Below are 18,677 nucleotides of genomic sequence, written 5' to 3'. Positions count from 1 at the left end.
CTATTTAGCTCATAGTGGTGTCGTACTTTCATGAAAATTTTTTCCTGTTCCCATTCTTGTATTCAAATAAATCTGATTTTCTGCAGCTAAATCACAAGAAATTGGTAACATATAAAAGCTTAAAAAGTAGAAAATCCTGTCATTCTTAGATAGGTCAGTTACGTAAGCAGGAAAATGTACTGAGATACATTTAATGAAACATATAAATGATAAAGCGCTAAGTCTCAGTCATTCTGATCAGCATGCCTTAGTATGACTATAAAACACAAACTAGCAAAGGCTTTAAGTAAACGCTATTATAAATCAGTATTTCAACAAAAGGATCTTCTGTTTGTTTAAAAAAAAATCTGAAAGGCTTCTTGAAAAATGCTAGCATCTATGAGTCAGATTCTACCAAACACTGCAGAATCACAGTAAATGGTATGAAAATCAATATATTTGTCACCCAAGCACCATTTTTCTTCACCTACTTCATGACCATCTCATCAAAAAGTTACAGTGAGTGAGCGAACGCTATATTGTGTCTGTCCCCATTTGTGTCAATCTCAACGGAGGGCGACAATCACCAATAAAACACTACGGATGCCTGCCAAATTACAATTTGAATTTAACAACGAAAAGAAATATTAATCTCAGAAGTCAACACTAAGCGGCTTAAAGAAAATGATGGCCGAATCAGATTATCCAATAGGAGTGTCCAAACAAAAGATCCTGAGAGTGATGGCAATGGGAGTCGCATCTCGTTTCAACACACCACTGAAATATGCAGATCTACTAGGCAATTCATAAAGCACCGGCAGTGTGCACACATTTTTCACCTTCAATTTCATTTTTTCATTAGTCTTGGAGCCACAAAGCAGATTCAATTAGGTTTTCTGATTGGGGTAGTGGCATTCCGTTAGGTCATTCAAAGGTTAAATAATTCAGTGCTACAAACATGATTATGCTACTGTAGCATTTGATCAAACACGCCGTTTATCAAACAAGCCATCTTAGTTTTGAAGACTCAAAATAATTACATTTTCAAGATTCCTCCGCAGGTAATTGGTAGGGTATTTTATATCTTCAACGGCTTAACTACCATCATTTTACATTAAATGAATTCATGAAAAGAAAATGCAGTAACACCACAGGGCCTACATAGCAGCTACTCAATGATGCTGAAAGCCAAGAACACATTAAATCATTCTGGTAAGAGTAAAGAAATACTGCACACAATGGACCACACTTTAAAACTGCACAACAGATGTAACAACATTATTTCATTTGAATGCAAAGACACAAGTATATTCTCTGTCAAGTTAAACCTTTGCAAATACAGGTCAACATTTCTGAAGAATTGCATTTTACATTATATAAAGCGTAGAATTAAGAGACCACAAAAAGCAAGTAGAATGGTCTTTTTGGGACAAATTTCTCAATATAAAAATGATATTTTAAAAAGGCTTTGGAAAAAAGACTTGGAGAAAATCATAACATACATCATTCTTAAAAGTAATTTTTCTTGATGAAAAACAGAAAAAGACATTTAAAGGGATTTGCCTGGCAATCTGATTATATAAGCAAGAAACCACAATTTCATTTCTATTATTGTCAAGAGAACCAAAAACATGAAAACGTTACAAGAACTTTTGCTTTTGGCGTTTCACTTCAAAAGTAAACCTGGCCTAAAAGTGACCCAGTCAATTAACTTATCCCCTATGTGTGCACACATATATCACTTTCTTCCAACATATTTTGAGCGCAGAAACGGTGCCCCGTAAAGAGTAGGCGCCTCAACGTGTTCATTCCCTCCGTTTTCTCTGTGGTGCTTCAGAAGCCAGTCTCTCCCCTTCTTCAATGATTGATACAACACATATGCGATGACAACAGATTTCCAAACAACAAGGGATAGGTGAAACCCTGAATAATGTATGAGGAGTTTAATATTTGGAATGATGCTTGTCAATCACTGTCGCCTCAATCAAGAAGACAGCACAACATTTCCATTTCAATTATCGGCTATTGAAGTTTGAGACACGGCTGAAGTATTCTGGGTAACCAGTCAATCTAGGTGTTTGGCAATGAGATCCCAAGCCATACTTCAATTATAGCATGAATACAAATACGCCAAAACTTTGAACATTGCACAGTAATTCAACTTATAGATTTAATGTCTGTATTTACATGCCAACATTACTGAGCAAACAAGCTCATTTAAAAGTTCATATGCTAATGTGTGACATTTAAACCAAACTTTACACGAGAGGAGGACATACAGCAATGGATTTTGATTCCTTTCATGTCCCTGAACTTATGCATCTTCAATATTTATAACCTTAAAACCATGACACCTTTGGAGGATCATATGGAGCCAAAGCAAGACAATCTGATTCTGCATTCAGTGTTTTTTGGCAGGAAAAGATTTTCTTGGCAATTCCCAGATCAAGAAAGGCAGAAAGGCATTGGGGAGTGAATAAACAGGAACGCTGCAGCTGTGCAGTGCAAACCATGGTTGCTGTCACGCTTTCAGCCGCACTGTCAGGTCAGTTTGAAGAAATGGCGGCTGAGGCCGTAACCGAGGCCTGTTGTCAGTACCTGACACAAATCTTCCAGGTGGACACCATCAAACTTCTGCACCGCTTCCATTTCCACCTCCTTACGTGGAAGAAGGCTGTATACATCCAGCATCATATGCTTCTGGGTCTGCAAATGCAAACACACAAGGGAATGAGATGCCAGCATTTATACTATTCTGGCAAATGAATAAATAAATTTAAAAAAGCCTTGAGTGAACAAAAAATGTCTCAAAGTGTAAAAAGTCAGGGACATAAGTGGAAGACATGATTTTTCTTCTTTTTAATGTCTTTCTAAATAAGATTGCTATTATTACTACTACTGTTCATTATTATTATTATTATTATTATTATTATTATTATAACATTTATTTACATTTCTCCATTTAGCAGACGCTTTTCTCCAAAGCGACATACATCTCTTCTTATTATTGTTGTTGTTGTTGTATTTAGCTGAAACTATTTTCTGAAGTAATTTACAGCTCTGATCCACAGCTGGGTACTTGTACTTCAGCAGTTCAGTTACTATCCTGCTACATCAGCACCAATGAATGGGACTTGAACCTGCAATCCTGACATTATAAGTCTGTATCCATTGCTATATATTCTTTCGCATAATGTTTACAGAGTGTTGTGTGCAATTTTTGTGTGTGTTTTTTTTTGTGTTAATTCTAGGGACAAAGAGAGAGAATACACAATATACCTTCATCAGGAGTGTGTCCTTGTCCTGCTGCAGGGAAAGAATTTCCTTATTCTGTCTGTGACACCTCTCCCCGCACTCGTGGAGCTGTGAGTTTATACACAGACAAAAACCACAATGTCAACCAATTGGACCTCACTTAAGCAACCCTGATGATCGATTTGCAAGGCAGAGGATGAACGGGACCCCATCTCCACAGTACCGTGTTCAAACTGCTCATTCATTAAAAGATGCTCTTTCTTATTGATTCTGGCTTAAGTAATGAGAAAGCTTATCCAAAAATCTTTAGCATTTGGGCTCAAGTTAAGGAAATCGATGCAACCATTTCCCATTTTAACAGCATATGTGAATTTTATGTACAAAAGACAAGACAAATCCAAAATTGGATAAATCAATAACCTTTGTCGATACAACATAAAGCTGCCAAATGGCATTTTTAGGCAATTAAAGTGAGCTGTAAACAGGCGAAGGCTAATCAATTCAGATGTATTTCTATTATCGCTATTTAAATGCTGATTTAAAATATCCACACGCACAATTCTACTCCAAATGTACAAAGTCTCAACATGTCATGTCACATTCATTACCACAACTCAGATTCACACATACATCTTCATCTTTTACATACCTTTACAGAAAGACACTGTGTATATATTATTTTATGCCACACTCTTTAGCATTTTACATTAATTTGGGACACAGATGTCCAGGTTTACTTTTACGTCAATGTCTTAATGTCTGTGATATCTGTTCTTAAGATTTCAGTAGAGTGGGGAAGTGTTTCACATTCCTGAGCTGCAATTCAATTCCAGGGCCTTTTTTTCCACATCAATTCGGCATCTAAATTCAAGGGGAAGCATGAACCAAAGACCTTTCATTCTGAAATGACAATCAGTCCTGAGAAAATGACAGGAGTTACAGAAGAGTTTCAACTGAAGTCAGCAATGCCCGCTACTGGAGCTTGGCGACGGGAGAGCCCCCCACCACCCCCAATTTTCTAGTGCAATCTCCAAACCCGTCTAAGTTTTAAAACTTCCCTGACCCTGATGGAAAAACTTTGGGGAACCTACAAAAAATATCTATAATAACTCAATATCTCACATTGTTTGTATGTACATCTCTATGGGAAAAAAAGAAACTATGAAGGGGAAAAGTTTCTATTTTAGAAAGAGCTGGCATATCTTTAAGGAAATAGCACCAAATATAGGTGTTCCAAAGGCCGTTCCTGCGGCTTCTCAGCTCTTACCACTGCGAGGAAGTAGTCTTGTGAGTTATGTGTTAGTAAAGCTAAAACACAAAAGAAAATATTTCCCAAAGGTACATGCTTGCTCATTAATATTCACCAGAACCTGATTTTTACATCTGTGGCATGTTTCTTCTCTGATGTGCAGCATTACGCGCCTTCTGTGGAACTCAGACAATCTACATATGCAATAACAGCAAGAAAAAAGGGGGGGGATTTCTCTCAGATACTTTAAAATGCTATGGAAGATTTGCACATTTGCTCTCTTTTTCAGGGATATTTATGTTTGTTCCTACTGAGTCTTACTTTTCCCTCGCCGAACTATGGCTCTATTTCACAGAAGCGGTTTAATCATGCATAAGAAATTACTGGCTTCACTGTCCGCGAAGCATGACATTTCAATTGTGCAGCCAATAAACGCATTACATGAAGAGGTCTGAAATGATTTACTATGTGCAAACCCTGAAGACCAAGGTTACCATGGTGAGCTACCTTTTCCATGCCTACCTTCTCAAGGTCAAGTGAGAATGACCTATCAGTGCACAAACCTCGGTCTTATCACATAATAATGTGTTTTTCCAAGCAATAGACTTTTGCTTCTCAGTATTCTCATTAAATACTTTTGAAAGTGCTTGGAAATATCCAGTTTCTCTCAAGCTGTTCGAATCAGTGTGCACCTGAAAAGACTTGACGTAAGGATACGAATAACACTGAAACAATCATTTCAGCATTAATTTTGTGGGGAAGTAAAGTATGTGTATACACATTATATATACATACACACACAAACACACACACACATATATTAGAAAACAAGAGTGTGTGCGTGTATATATACACACACATACATATATAGTATATTTATCTGTGTGTATATATACATACACACACAAACATACACTCTTGTTTGAAAAACTCCTTCATGTTACTTTTGACTTTTCCTTTCCTTTTTAAAAATTTATAAAACAGTACTATATCTCTTAACCAGTATGCGCCCTGCAAAAAAATAAAAGCCCTGTGGTTATAAATCTGTTCTACCTGGAGAGTTATCCAAACTATACCATAGCGAAAATGTAGTAACAGGTGCTGGCTGCCAAACATAATTGAATATTATGAAAAGTCTGAAAAATTTATTAAAAATATTCTGTAATTCCCTTTGACACTTTTCAGCAATCTCTGTAATGTTGATGGTGAAAAACACACATGAAAGAAAGAGCAGACTTAGCCTGTCTCAGAATCAAAATACTTGTGGTACATTTTCGTTGAAGGAAATAAAAAGGCATACATTGCGAATAATGAAATTAAATGGTTCGGTATAAAATATAACATGATATGATAAAAAATGTTCAAAATGAGGCTTCTTTTTATGTAAACATTAAAAACAATGTGGTATTTGAATTGGACTGTGTGCTCATGCATAAGCCTTAAGTGCTCACTAATGGCATTTTTACTAATGGCGTTTTGTCTGAGTGTGAAACTGAGCTGCTGCCCATTTGAAAGAATCACCCTTAAAATTACAAAGACTTGGCAGCCTGTGGGAAAGCTACACAAAACAAGACTCTAGAAACATTCTTGTGGCACGGAATGCATGGATCACATCAAAGACATTAAGAAAGTACTGAAGAAATGTAAGTAAATGATATGCATTTTTTACCATTATATTTATTCGTTTAGCAGGTGCTTTTCCCCAAAGCGACATACATCTCAGAGAACAATACAAAAAGTGCATAATATCTACAGAAGGAGATTTGGTTGCAGACGGGTGATTGTAAAATATAGCGAATCTGTCACATTCCACCACATAAACCAGCATACATCACATTCGTAACTACATATAAGCCTTTGTTTAAATTAATAGAGAGGTAATATAGCACACATTAATTTAAAAAAAATAATAAAAAAAAAAATCATTAATTTTATGGGATAAAAAAGTATGTGGCTAAGGTAGTGTACTTACAAAGGACAGAATGATTTAGATATTTCCCCAAAAACTGAAATTTACAAACTAATTCCTAAAAAGGAATAATGTAAAGAGTAACCATTCAAGACAGGAATACGAGCAATTGTTTCGAACTGGTAGGGGGTGCGGTGGCGCAGTGGGTTGGACCACAGTCCTGCTCTCCGGTGGGTCTGGGGTTCGAATCCCGCTTGGGGTGCCTTGCGGCGGACTGGCGTCCCGTCCTGGGTGTGTCCCCTTCCCCCTCCGGCCTTACGCCCTGTGTTGCCGGGTAGGCTCCGGTTCCCCGTGACCCCGTATGGGACAAGCGGTTCTGAAAATGTGTGTGTGTGTGTGTGTTTCGAACTGCTGTCTCTCAGAACAGAAAAACAACAGACGCATGCGTGCAGCCTTCTGAGCTAAAAAAAACAATCATTTGCAGGATTTTAAGTGAACTATGTAATAATGTTCTGTGTTTTAAAACAGACTGCAAATTACACCCCCTTGCAAAAGGATACACTGATGTCCCTGGGGCTTATCATGAACAGAAGGACATGTGTTGCCTTTTTTCCCCAGGAGTTACGTCTTAAAAATAATTCCACACATACATTTGCGTAACTAAGCGAACCACATGAAAGCAGCCACTGTACGTGCTACAGCCGAGCAAAGAATGAACTTCTTCTGACCCGTGCGATCAAAAGCAAACTGTATCGACACCCCCAAAAAGCAGCGATACATAAATTCCACGGTTTTCTGGGAAAGTACGCAGACACACCAACACACACAAGCTGCTAATTTACAGAAAAGGCCATTTGTACGCTAACACTCCAAAACCAAAGCGTGCGCCTGGCTTTCTCACGCGGCGGGAATCTTGACGGTTGCTGAGAAACCGTTGACGAGAAACCGTTGACAAGGTGCTCAGGTTTATGCCTTGCGACAGCTCACTGGGCTGCGCTCTAGCAGCGCTCACGGTCCGAGGCCACGAGACACTGTTCGGCCAAACACCTGCGGTCCCGGGAAGGCATATCGTAGTCAAAGCTCATGCAAAGTGAGGACACATCACCATATTGGCCTGTTTTCCGCTGGACTTCCTCTCCGCTCTCGCAGAAACAAAGGCATTTTGTTTCTCCATATGTTTCATAACCCATATCAAATGTGGTTAGAGCTACTGCCTTCCAGCCGAAGAACATGGGGTCAAATCCCAACTCCTGTTACAGGACCCTTGATCAAGGCGCTTACTCTGAATTGTTCTTGTAAAAGTTACCCAACTGTATAAATGGATAAATAATTCTAAGTTACATAAAAGTATAAGTCGCTCTGGAGAAAAGCGTCAGCTTAAACAAACAAAAATGTAAACAAATGTATATCAGGCTTGTGGGTTGAGCGCCAAAACTTGCAGCCTGAATCTCCATTGCCGATTGGCCTCAAACAGCCCTTTCTCATACGCTCATTTTGAATAGCAAACACTTCAGGAAGTCCCAATTTCAGAAATAATGACTCATACAGTTCACAGAAACACTTCATTTTCTACATTATGAGGAAAAAAGTTTTTTTTTTTTTTTTTTTTTAAAAAAAGGGAGACAAGCCTCCCTTTGTTTATAAAGCTGCTGGTCAGAAGAGGGGATCCAAAAAAATTGACTGCACATTTACACATGTACCTAATGAGATGGTATTCAGGCAGAATCCCCAAACAGGAAATACAATTAAAGAACATTAGCTGGGGGCATTTTTCTAAGAGAACTGTGAAAATACTAAAAAATGTGGAATATTACACATTAACTTTAAATGATCAAATATTTAAAAGCTAAATTAACTTAGAACTGAAATATATTTTTAAAAAAAAAAAAAAAACGCAGACAAAGCTTGTTTCACTGTGATCTGAATATCCCCAGCTGAAAAAGAACAGCAAATTACATTCCTCTGTGAATTTGCTGATTTTTCCAAATTTTTCCCACTGCTCAAAAATGCTTTCCTGTTCCTCATTGCCGAAATCAACACGCTGCATGGTACATGTAATCCGTCTTCATCATTGTCAACACATCATGTGCCATCAGTCTAAATTATCCATTCCAATGAATTATTCCAATATCCTTCCCTAAAAAGACACACAGTATAATTTTAGTTGGCATTTGATATTCACTACAAACTGAGCCATTTGAGGAAACACACACACACACACACACACACACGCACACGCACACACGCACACGCACACACTTGCTGAAACCACTTGTACCAAGCGGGATTGCGGCGAGCTGGAGCCTAAACCGGCAACACAGGGCGCAAGGTTGAGGGGCGGGAGACACACCCAGGACGGGACGCCAGTCCGTCACAAGGCACCTCAAGCGGGACTCAAACCTCAGACCGTCCAGAAGGCAGGACCTGGCCAAATCCGCTGCGCCACCACAATGCAGAAAAAACTTGGCCCATAAATAAGATCAAAATACACATGGAAGCTATAGGAACCTACACCGTATAAACACTATTATCATTTAGTTAGCTGACAATCTTCTCCACAGTCATTTACAATGTCAGGTTCGTACACAAAGCTAATTATTTAGCCGTGTCTACAGTTTTTACTGTATCAGTTCATATTAAGAGCCTTGATCAAAGGTACTACAGCAGGAGGTAGAATTCAATCTCAGGTCCTTCAAGAGGATGGCGATGGCAATGACCACTCCATTAGTACCTTACACTGCCGCTATACTATGGCTGTGGATGCATCTCAGAATCCCACACTGTGGCATCAATGTCTCAGCGACACAACGGGGAGTGTAAAACATCAGTGAATATGCAAATACAATTGGCTGTCCCTGCAGAGCACATTAAGAGGCAATAATAGGCACATTGCATTCCCAGTCTGTAAATGGACATCTGCGTCCCCTCGCTCTGGAAAGGGGCCACGTGCTGCCAGATGAGGAGGCCCCCGTTTTCCGAGGCACAGGCCTGCCAACAAACGTCACCACCACCTGTTGGCGCATCAGAAGATGCGCCATTGCTCATTAATTATAAACACAATGGCACCCGTGGGAGGAGGAACAGCCCTTGATATCATAGTGCCAGGCTCACAGACAAGGTACTTCATAAATGCCCGAGTAACACTACTGCATTCTGTTTGCTTTACAGTGTTTTACCCATTTATACAGTTGGGTAATTTTTACTGTGTTAATTCAGGGTAAGTACCTTCCTCAAGGGTACTACAGCAGGAAGTGGGATTTAAACCTTGGTCCTTTGTGAACAAGATGACACCCAAACCACTACAACACCTGCTGCCCTCGTGAATATATTTCATCATGTTTTTATAATTTGCAGTCCCTTAAATAGGGGCAGCTCGTAGCGCAGTGGTTAGAGCTGCTGTCTTCGCACCCAAAGGCTGCAAGTTTGACCCTAACCTCCAAGGGTAGTACCCTCAAGCAAGGAACTTACCCTAAATTGCTCCAGTAAAATTACCCAGCTGTACAAATGGGTAAATAGTTGTAAGTACTTTAACGTTGTAAGCTACACTTTTAAAAACAGTCAGCTAAATGAATAAATTTAAATCTATATAATTATTGACCTGACTGTCATGTGTTGAAGGCATTCTAAGGAACAGCAGTACATGGGGGGGGGGGGGGGGGGGGGGTTGCAACTGTAAACCAAATTAACGAAACAGGCCCAATTACCGCGTCAGTGTACGTACACTTGCTTTAAAGGAAAAACTTAATTAAAATGTATTTCCGTTTTTCACCAAGAACTCACAATTCACGTAAGTCACAGCTTTACTAGTTAATGAACATTGTTCAAGATGGTAAAATAGTGTCAAATAGTCCTCAGAGGGGGAAGTTCACGGTAAAACTGCTCCGGTGCACTGTTGAGTTAGAATGGACATCGTGTAATGACCTAAGAATGAAATGTGAATTTTTAATGAGCTTTGAAAAGCACTGACAGGGTGCCCAGATTAGGTACATCTCAGAGGGTTCCCTGTGAAATACAAGCAGTGTGAATCGACACACAGATAAAATCCACTCCTGCGGCTTCACCTTCCCATCCTTGGCATGTTAACAAATATATGCTAATTTCTCTCCTTTGATCCGAACGCACGTGCAGCCCGAACACAATGCGCTTTCAAGGGAGCTTGACACTCGGCTGAGGATAACGATATTATTTGCGAAATCTGCATGTTTAATTAAGCTCCCTGATAAGGATAAGTGCTGTTTATTCAATTTGCTCAGTTCTGTAGCTGGCACCGATTCAATGGAAATCACTGAACCAGATGGAGGCCGCGTGAAGAAACAATTAACAAACGTTTATGAACTCTCCAAAACAGATGCCAGCAATCAGCTGGGTGTTTTAAACGAGGCCTCTTCAGCCTCATTACCGCCATGCCGCTCTGAACGGAGCTGCGGGTTTGTGCCAGCTGAGCAATGTGCGGTGCGAGCCTTCATCCAACAAGTCCGCGGGAAGGCTACGTTTGATCCTTCACCACTAGCAGAATTGTGCATTTTTTTAAATACTGTTACAGCTACCTACATGAAACGTTTCCGCCGAGGCCAGCGGCTACAGCTAATAAATTATTCATCTCCCCTTTATAAATGAGCATTAATTAATTAGAAGCATAGAGAAATGAAAAATTTAGGAGGAGTGAGGTCTTCACGTTAACATCCAGACAAGTTGCAGAAAACTGAAGATAAACACAGATGTGGTGATGAGCACCCATATGACAGAGCAGGAACATGGAATTATAAAGGGTCGGGCAGGAATCGAATGAAGACGAAACTGAGTCTATTTCGTTTTTATGATTTTACCATTTACAGCTGTTCATTTATCTGGATAAAAATAAATTATGACATGCAATGCAGTAAAATGGCACATAAGCAAAACTGTTTTCAGAAACTGTTTTAAACAATGCTTTCAAACTGTTTCATATACTAATTTACAAAATAAGTGGTAGAATTGTTGTATTACTTGAGCACAGCTGCACTTTAATGTGTCTGATTTTGTAATACTGTTACTGTTCTTTACTCGGCACATTTATGCAAGACAAGTCACCCTATAATGTTAACATACACAAACTCCAAGAAATAGTATGTTCTAGTTACTTGTTTCTCCAATAACTAAATAAAACTAATTCTAGAATCTTGAGAAACACAATGAATACAACCAAAGGTAACTTTTGCTGTTAAATCATCAGTTATCTCATGTCAGCACTGTCCTTATCATTTAATATTTACACACTGCTGCTGTTATTATTTTCCATGCTCATCAACAGCTTGTCCAGTGCAAGGTCACGGTGATCAGGAGCTTATCTCGGAAACATAGGGTGTGAGGCAGGGTACACAATGGATGGCATGCCAGTCCGTTGCTGCACAATAACACAGACCTTCATGCCCTGTAACACACTCAATGGTAATTTAGAGTCACCAGGTCATCTGACACGCACGTATCTGGACTTTGGGAGGAAAGCAGAGCATCTGGAGGAAGCCACACAAACACAGGGAGAACACACAAACTTTGCACAAACAGTCCAGGGTACCACTGTGTCATCCCGGTAAAAGTTTACAAAAATGTATCTGACATAAATCACTCCTTCAAAAAATTTAATTTATTTTGTGTATCATAACCTACAACAAGTGTTAAAATTGCACAACTACGATGCAAGGTACTGGATCCAAACAGAAAGCTTTCTAAATTATTGTGCACGTTTGCATTAAACTGCAGTTACCCAACTCCAAAGAGCCCATCTGCTATTTTCATTAACACCCAAACTGTGACTGAAACACAAGTCATCACACGCAAGTGTGATCAGCAGCACACTCAGCCAGTCAGAATAACAACTGAATCCCTGACACAGGGACTATTAGCCTGATATTCCTGCCAGTACAGGTGAGCAGCTGGCAGTGCCTCCAGTGTCGTATGTATCCAAAACGAGAAAAGGGACCGTACTGGAACAGTGCCCCCACACCCCAGCATGTCACGAACAGAAGTAACTAGACAAGAGGAGCACGAGACGGCTCTCTTTGACTAACCTCTGCCGAGAGTTGGGCAGCTCTCTCCTCCAGCTCTCGCATGGACTTGAGGACAGCTGTACTCTGGACGTCCTTGGCTGCCACTTCGTCTTTTAACTTTCTGATCAGCTCCTGCAGCTCAGCACCCTTCTTTCTCTTCTCCGACAATGAGAAAAGGTACCAAAATGTGTTTCGTCTCAACTACCAAAAAGGAAAACCTCAATAGTGTGCGGAAGATACAAAGGACATCTGGACCGCTATCTTCTGATATGAATTGTGTGGCAAATCAAAGGCCTCATTGGCTGTTAATTTCCACTTACATTCCCTGTTAGATAATCACCTGGTTCTGAGAATCTCTCGCTTCGCCCTGAGGTACTTGAAGTTTTGCTCGCATCCTCATCATGGTGATGTCTCTGTCTGCTGTCTGGGACACTTTGTCCATCTGTAAACACCGAAGAGTATGGATATTTCTCTGAAAAATTTTTAAGTTATGTGCAGTTTTGGAAAGATGACTCAAAAAAATAGAAATTCTGAACATTTGGCAATTCAAATTTCAAAAAAGAACTTTTAAAAATTAAGATGAAATTATCCCAAGGCCATTTGCCATCAGTCTTCCAGTAACATCATTCCCAAGTTTTTTTATTTAACTTTTCTATTTTTAAAAAAATTAAGGGCTTCCAATAGACAAACGTCTCCCTAAATATGTCATGATGAGGAAAAGCAAAAAAAAAAAAACAAAAATAAGAAATAAAGAAACCCAACCTTAAAGATACGATAAAGGCTTACCACAGGCATCTACTTAATTTGTAATGGCATAACCCACAAACAATAAAACAGCAGTGTTTTTAATTCTGTGACACTTCATAAGGAGGTGTGAGGAGCCATAAAACTTCGTTTCAAATGAATTGCTATTTCAAACCTCCGGGGCAGAAATGGTTACAACCCAGACACATGCAGAGAATATTGTTTAATGCACAACACATGTGCAGCTTACGGCACAAGCAGTAAGCAATATCATAAAATTCGACTGCAGCTAAAAAACAAAGCGGTTTCCATGTAATCAAGAATGAGGGTGAGGGAGGAGAAGAAGGGAAAAAAAAAAAAAACTGTATACCTCTTTCCTGTTCTGTGTAGTTTCTAGCAAGTTCTTCTTAATTTCCTTTCCCAGATCATGAATAATCCCATCCTTGGCCTTCAGATGGACCCTAAGATCATCGACATGTGGCTTCATATTGTCCGCTGGCTTTGGGCTGCAGGGAAGATACCGGTAGAATGTTAACAACTTCAAAAGGAATACCTTTAAAACCAATACGGTATGTCCGAAATCAAATATCACAAATCAGCAACTAGTGGCTTTGGACTTAATATAAAATACTGTGAGCAAAGCAATAAATAATAATACAGTATTGAATATGACAAAAAAAAAAAAAAAAAAAAAAAAAAATACAACACAGTGGAAGTGAGCTTCAGAAACTGAGTGGTTGCATATTTAATTGTTATAGTTATATAACATAAAAATACTAGCACACAATCACATGCAGGAAGACACGCTTGCACAAACAAAAATAAACACTTATAAATGCAGTGTTACGTCGACCACAGCTCCCCTTTGGGAGATTAAAGTGATCCACTTACTCTATTAAATGGTTTTTAATTGTTTCATAGCAGTGGTTTACAAAGGAATTAGCAGTACCCAGAAAAAAAGCATTGATAAATAAGTCCAACAAATAAAAAACAATAAGGCCAAAGAAATTATTTACTGACTTCCCTTTAAAACATGAAACAAGCAGCAAAAAAAAAAAAAAAAAAATAAGAACAATCCAAAAAATCCAGGTAGCAAATCATTCATTTATACGCAGATGTCTAAAAGCCATGTCCACGGGCAGCAACACAAGCAAGCGTGAAAACACACACACACACACACACACGAAGAGTGATCACTCTGAGGGACACACTCCCCCACCCCTTATCAGAGAAGACAGGGGCTGGATGCGAGGAGGAGAATTGGACAGATCTGGGATCTTGGGAAAGAAGAGCCTCTGACAGGGTTACCAAGCTGAACAGGGTAAAAGTGGCAATGGCTTAGGGGAGTCTGCAGCTGTCTCAGTCCCACGGATAATTTTGTAGACATTTTGGCACAGCAAAGACAACACAGCCTCGCTAACTAGTGTGACATGCGTCGAGATATTTAGAATCAAGATTCCCAATTACTAATGTAGTGAATTCTGACAGACAGTTGTCAAACAGATGCATCTGGCAGTATTTTTAGTTGTTTCTGCTATTCTCACAGCAACGGGCTCATTCTTTCAAACTGATAATCAAGAACAGTTAATTAACAACTCATATACATAATAGTGAGTCGTTCAGGGTTTACGACATAAACAAAAAAAAAAAAAAAAAACACAAACAGAAAAAACCTCTGAATCCCAAAACATCAAGTTTGATGGGCTTCTTAAAAAATAATGGCCTAATTACCACCTCTTCAGTGCCACATAGCAGGTGTAATTCCGGTGTTAGAAATTAAATTTAAATATAGTTTTATTTACTCACTCAATTCTAGGATTAGTACGAAAAATTAGCAATCATTGAGGTGCTTGTTTGTTTGTCACGTAATTAAATGATTGGGTATGAAACTTTCAAAAAAGAAAAAGAAAAAAAAAAAACTGTCTCATCAATAGAGACCCCTGGGGAAGTTTTGGGAAATGTCAACAAGGCAAAATTATAAGCACAATGTGATCAAGGACCCAGTAAGTCACTCCTGTTAGTTGTGAGCTCAGCTAGAACTGAAGGCAGCACTTAAATGTAGCACCGGGCCTGAATTCCGGTACACCGGGCACCGCAACCTCCTGCTATAAAGCATCAACCGCTGCCCTCACCAGTGCAGACAGGCACGTTCTGCTGGATGCGGGACTCCACTCTTCATCCCAAGAGCCAATTGGCAACTGCCGAAAAGAGGGACTCCATACATCCCTTCACTACAGATCACTCCCCACCAGCCTGAACACCCCAAATGTCACCACATTGCTGTTGGGCCACGTCACACACTAGGATAACACACAGTTAACAATTTTGTCATCCCATGCATATGCAACCAAAACAAATGCAATTGGTGGGGAAAAAAAATCTGAATAATTACAGTTGGGGAAAAAAATCTCAAAGACAATATTCAGCACCTGCCTTTTCTTCATACAAAATATTAATCCCAAGCTAGTTGCCTGGAATATTTCTATTACAGTAAAATAGCCTTAATTTTTCAAACAGACAAATACATTAAATGCTACTTTTTATGTCCAGTGCCAGGCAATCTTAATGCTCATGTTTAAATGATACTGCTGTGTGTGTGTATATAAATTATTTATTTGTCTCCCACCCATTTTATAAGTTAATACATAGGCTCATTTTCCAACAGTCATCAGTTTTGTAGTATAAAATGAAGCCCCTGCACTAAGATAAAATTAGAACACTTTATAAATTATATTATGTCAGGCTGACAAATGGTGGGACCTGTTATATTTAGCAAGTAAGTGTCTTAATGATCATTCAGCATTCACATGGTTGGAGAGAGGGGGAAAAGCTGCCTGCTTTGTTGGCTATAAAACGGCTGCCCGATTTTTCATACTGTCATTCTGCTCTATTAGCAAAGCCTAACACAATTAGTTATGAATATGCAGTAATAACATGCAAATTGTTCCCTCCCAACTGCCCCCAGGCAGTGGTCTTTGCCTTTCTAAACCCAATTCTTTCTACATCATTACAGCAGCTTGGCATAATTCATCAGAGGGTGGGGGAAGAAGGGAAAAAAAAAAAAAAAAAAAAAACACACACACACACCTCGGCCTTATTGTGTGCACCCTGCTAGTGTAACCATCGTTGGCTGTTAACCATTGTGTGACAACAGCGGCATTAACCACGCCGTCGTAGCACCTCGCCACTGCGCCACTTGTACACGTCTCCCCTGGGCAATGTTAGACACTACATTGAGCCTGCCAGAACAATTAACCCCTCTGTTAATTAGAGGGAAATGTCAGGCGTGCAGATGGTACAAGCTGGCACTCCGCCATCCCGCCAACTGCCACTGAGAGCAGCTACCCTGCTGCTGACAGCTGCTCAGCCGTGTCCCGGACCAGCAGATGTCAAAACTTTCCAGCTGGGGAGGACTTCAGAAGCGCGGGGTTGGGGGGGGTGAGAGACGGGGGAAAGGAGGAGGGGGGCCCTAGCGTTCACTGGCAGTGCCAGCCACTTCCCACCCATAGAGTCCGTTGCTTCTGATGAAAACAGAAAGAGCCTGGTCCGATGCGCAGGGCACGCGGGAAGCCCCGAGCGTGGCGGCCACACTGTTACGTCCATTTATTCACTGGTCTCTGTCCATAACTCATCGCTGTCCGTGCAGCCTGCCCAAGGACATTTCCCTCCATATTCGCCACAGGTCAAACAAACAGCGATCAACAGGTAAGCATATACAATATTTCTGGTGCAGTAATCATGTGTTTCGATCCCACCCACGCAGGATACTCTATCGCAAAGCATTACAATACAAATTCTTATCCCAACTGTGCCTAACAGATCCACCGCAGTTTTTTCTGTACTTAACAAGCATAAATATATATTTCATTTAATACTTTTGCAGATCACATACATATTTTATAAAAGCATTGCATTGCAAGTATTTAACCAGCTGTCCATGTATAATGTTTTTTTTTTTTTTTTTTTTTAATCGAACTCATACATTTTCTTTTTTAAACAGATCATTTAGGTGACAATTATAATATAGTTAATGTTATATATTCAATATGTAAAATGTAAAGTATACAAATTCTATATATGAACGTTTTAAGTGAATGCAACTCACCAGTTAATAAAAGAGTAATGCATGTTATAAATAAGAAATACTAACATGGACTCCAGAATTTGTCATGAATTAATAATTCAGAAGCACATCCTAACCCAGAACACTAAGATAAAACCACTCAAATTGACCTTTTTTTTGTTTTGTTTTTTTTTTTTACATCATGCATTCTAGACAGAGTATTATGTATGTATATGAAAACATGCAGGAAAGCCAAAAAAAAGATCCATGGTCATTAATCACAATCATTTAAGATTTGCTACAGTTTTCCAAAAAAAAAAATATTTTAAAACATGAAATATTTTAAAATTAATGGAAAAGCTTAATGAATAACATTATTTCTAAGTGGGATTGGCCAACATAAAGCCTAGTAAATGTAATTGACCCACATGTATGCAATGCTCCATGCAACTAGGCTGCACTTTCTGTTGACTTTGACAACTTTTTATTAACCCTTGAGCTGGAAGACCACTGAGCAGGCCTTTTTTAATTTACAGTTTTATTAGAATATTCTATTAAATATTCCAGGGTACCTGGTAGCGTAGTGGTTAGTGCTGCTGCCTTTGGACCCAGAGGTAGCGGGTTTGAATCCCACCTCCAACTGTAGTACCCTTAAGCAAGACAGTTACTCTAAATTGCCCAGCTATATCAATGGGTAAATTAATGCAAGAAGCTTGACATTATGAGTCGCTTTAGAGAAAACTAAATGTAATATAACGTAGACTGTGCTGTTGCCTCAATTCATTAAAAGAATTCAAATAATGTCAAACTAAACATGTTAGATAAGGACTTTTCACATTTGAAAATACCTAGGAAAATTATTTCTAGTTTTCCCCTTTAAAATGTGTGAAGTCATCATTTATTAAATAGTTATTAAAATGATTAGTTCCATTTTTACATTTACATTTATTGATTTAGCAGACACTACTCTCCAAAGTGACTTACAAACTTCTTACAATTATTTATACAGCTGGACAGGTGTGTATAATGTCAGCTAAGATGTACTGCAGGAAGAGGTGTGATTCAATCCTGTTGCCTCTGAATCCAAAGGCAGCAGCTCTTTAGCACAGTGCCACTTGCTGTTCCACCTGCTATTTTTACCTGAACTTGTAGCAAAAATTTTAAAAAGTTCCAAATTGTGATAACATTTCTCTTGCGTAGGAAAGCCATCTACTTTATAGCATATAGCATAAATTACTGTTTTCTAAAGATTTCTCTGCAACTTCAACACTTAACAAGGAGAATTTAGCTCAATAGAATCTGTCCTGCAGACAATGAAAGTGTATTATGAGAAGTTTCTAAATTAATAAAATGGTAATATGTACTTATTTTAACAGATTTATATATTTAAAAAAACAAAAAAGAAAATAAGAAAAAAAACTCAAGCACCATCGCAAACCACAGTGATTTCAC

General features: G+C 39.1%; 1 protein-coding gene across 1 annotated transcript in view; it reads right to left on the bottom strand.

The window, feature by feature from the left end:
- Positions 1-18,677, bottom strand: part of LOC108935404 (centriolin-like) — a 115,955-nt gene that overhangs the window by 82,688 nt on the left and 14,590 nt on the right. The window contains exons 4-8 of the mRNA XM_018753978.2: positions 13,533-13,668; positions 12,759-12,860; positions 12,440-12,574; positions 3,259-3,342; positions 2,578-2,685 (exon numbers count right to left, since the gene is read on the bottom strand). Coding sequence (XP_018609494.2) covers positions 2,578-2,685; positions 3,259-3,342; positions 12,440-12,574; positions 12,759-12,860; positions 13,533-13,668 — 565 coding nt within the window. The remainder of the gene's footprint in view (positions 1-2,577; positions 2,686-3,258; positions 3,343-12,439; positions 12,575-12,758; positions 12,861-13,532; positions 13,669-18,677) is intronic.

The sequence above is a fragment of the Scleropages formosus genome, chromosome 9, assembly GCF_900964775.1.
Source record: "Scleropages formosus chromosome 9, fSclFor1.1, whole genome shotgun sequence".
In the NCBI taxonomy this organism is placed as follows: Eukaryota; Metazoa; Chordata; class Actinopteri; order Osteoglossiformes; family Osteoglossidae; genus Scleropages; species Scleropages formosus.
Note: the sequence above shows the minus strand (reverse complement) of the source record. Positions and strands in the feature narration are given on the sequence as shown.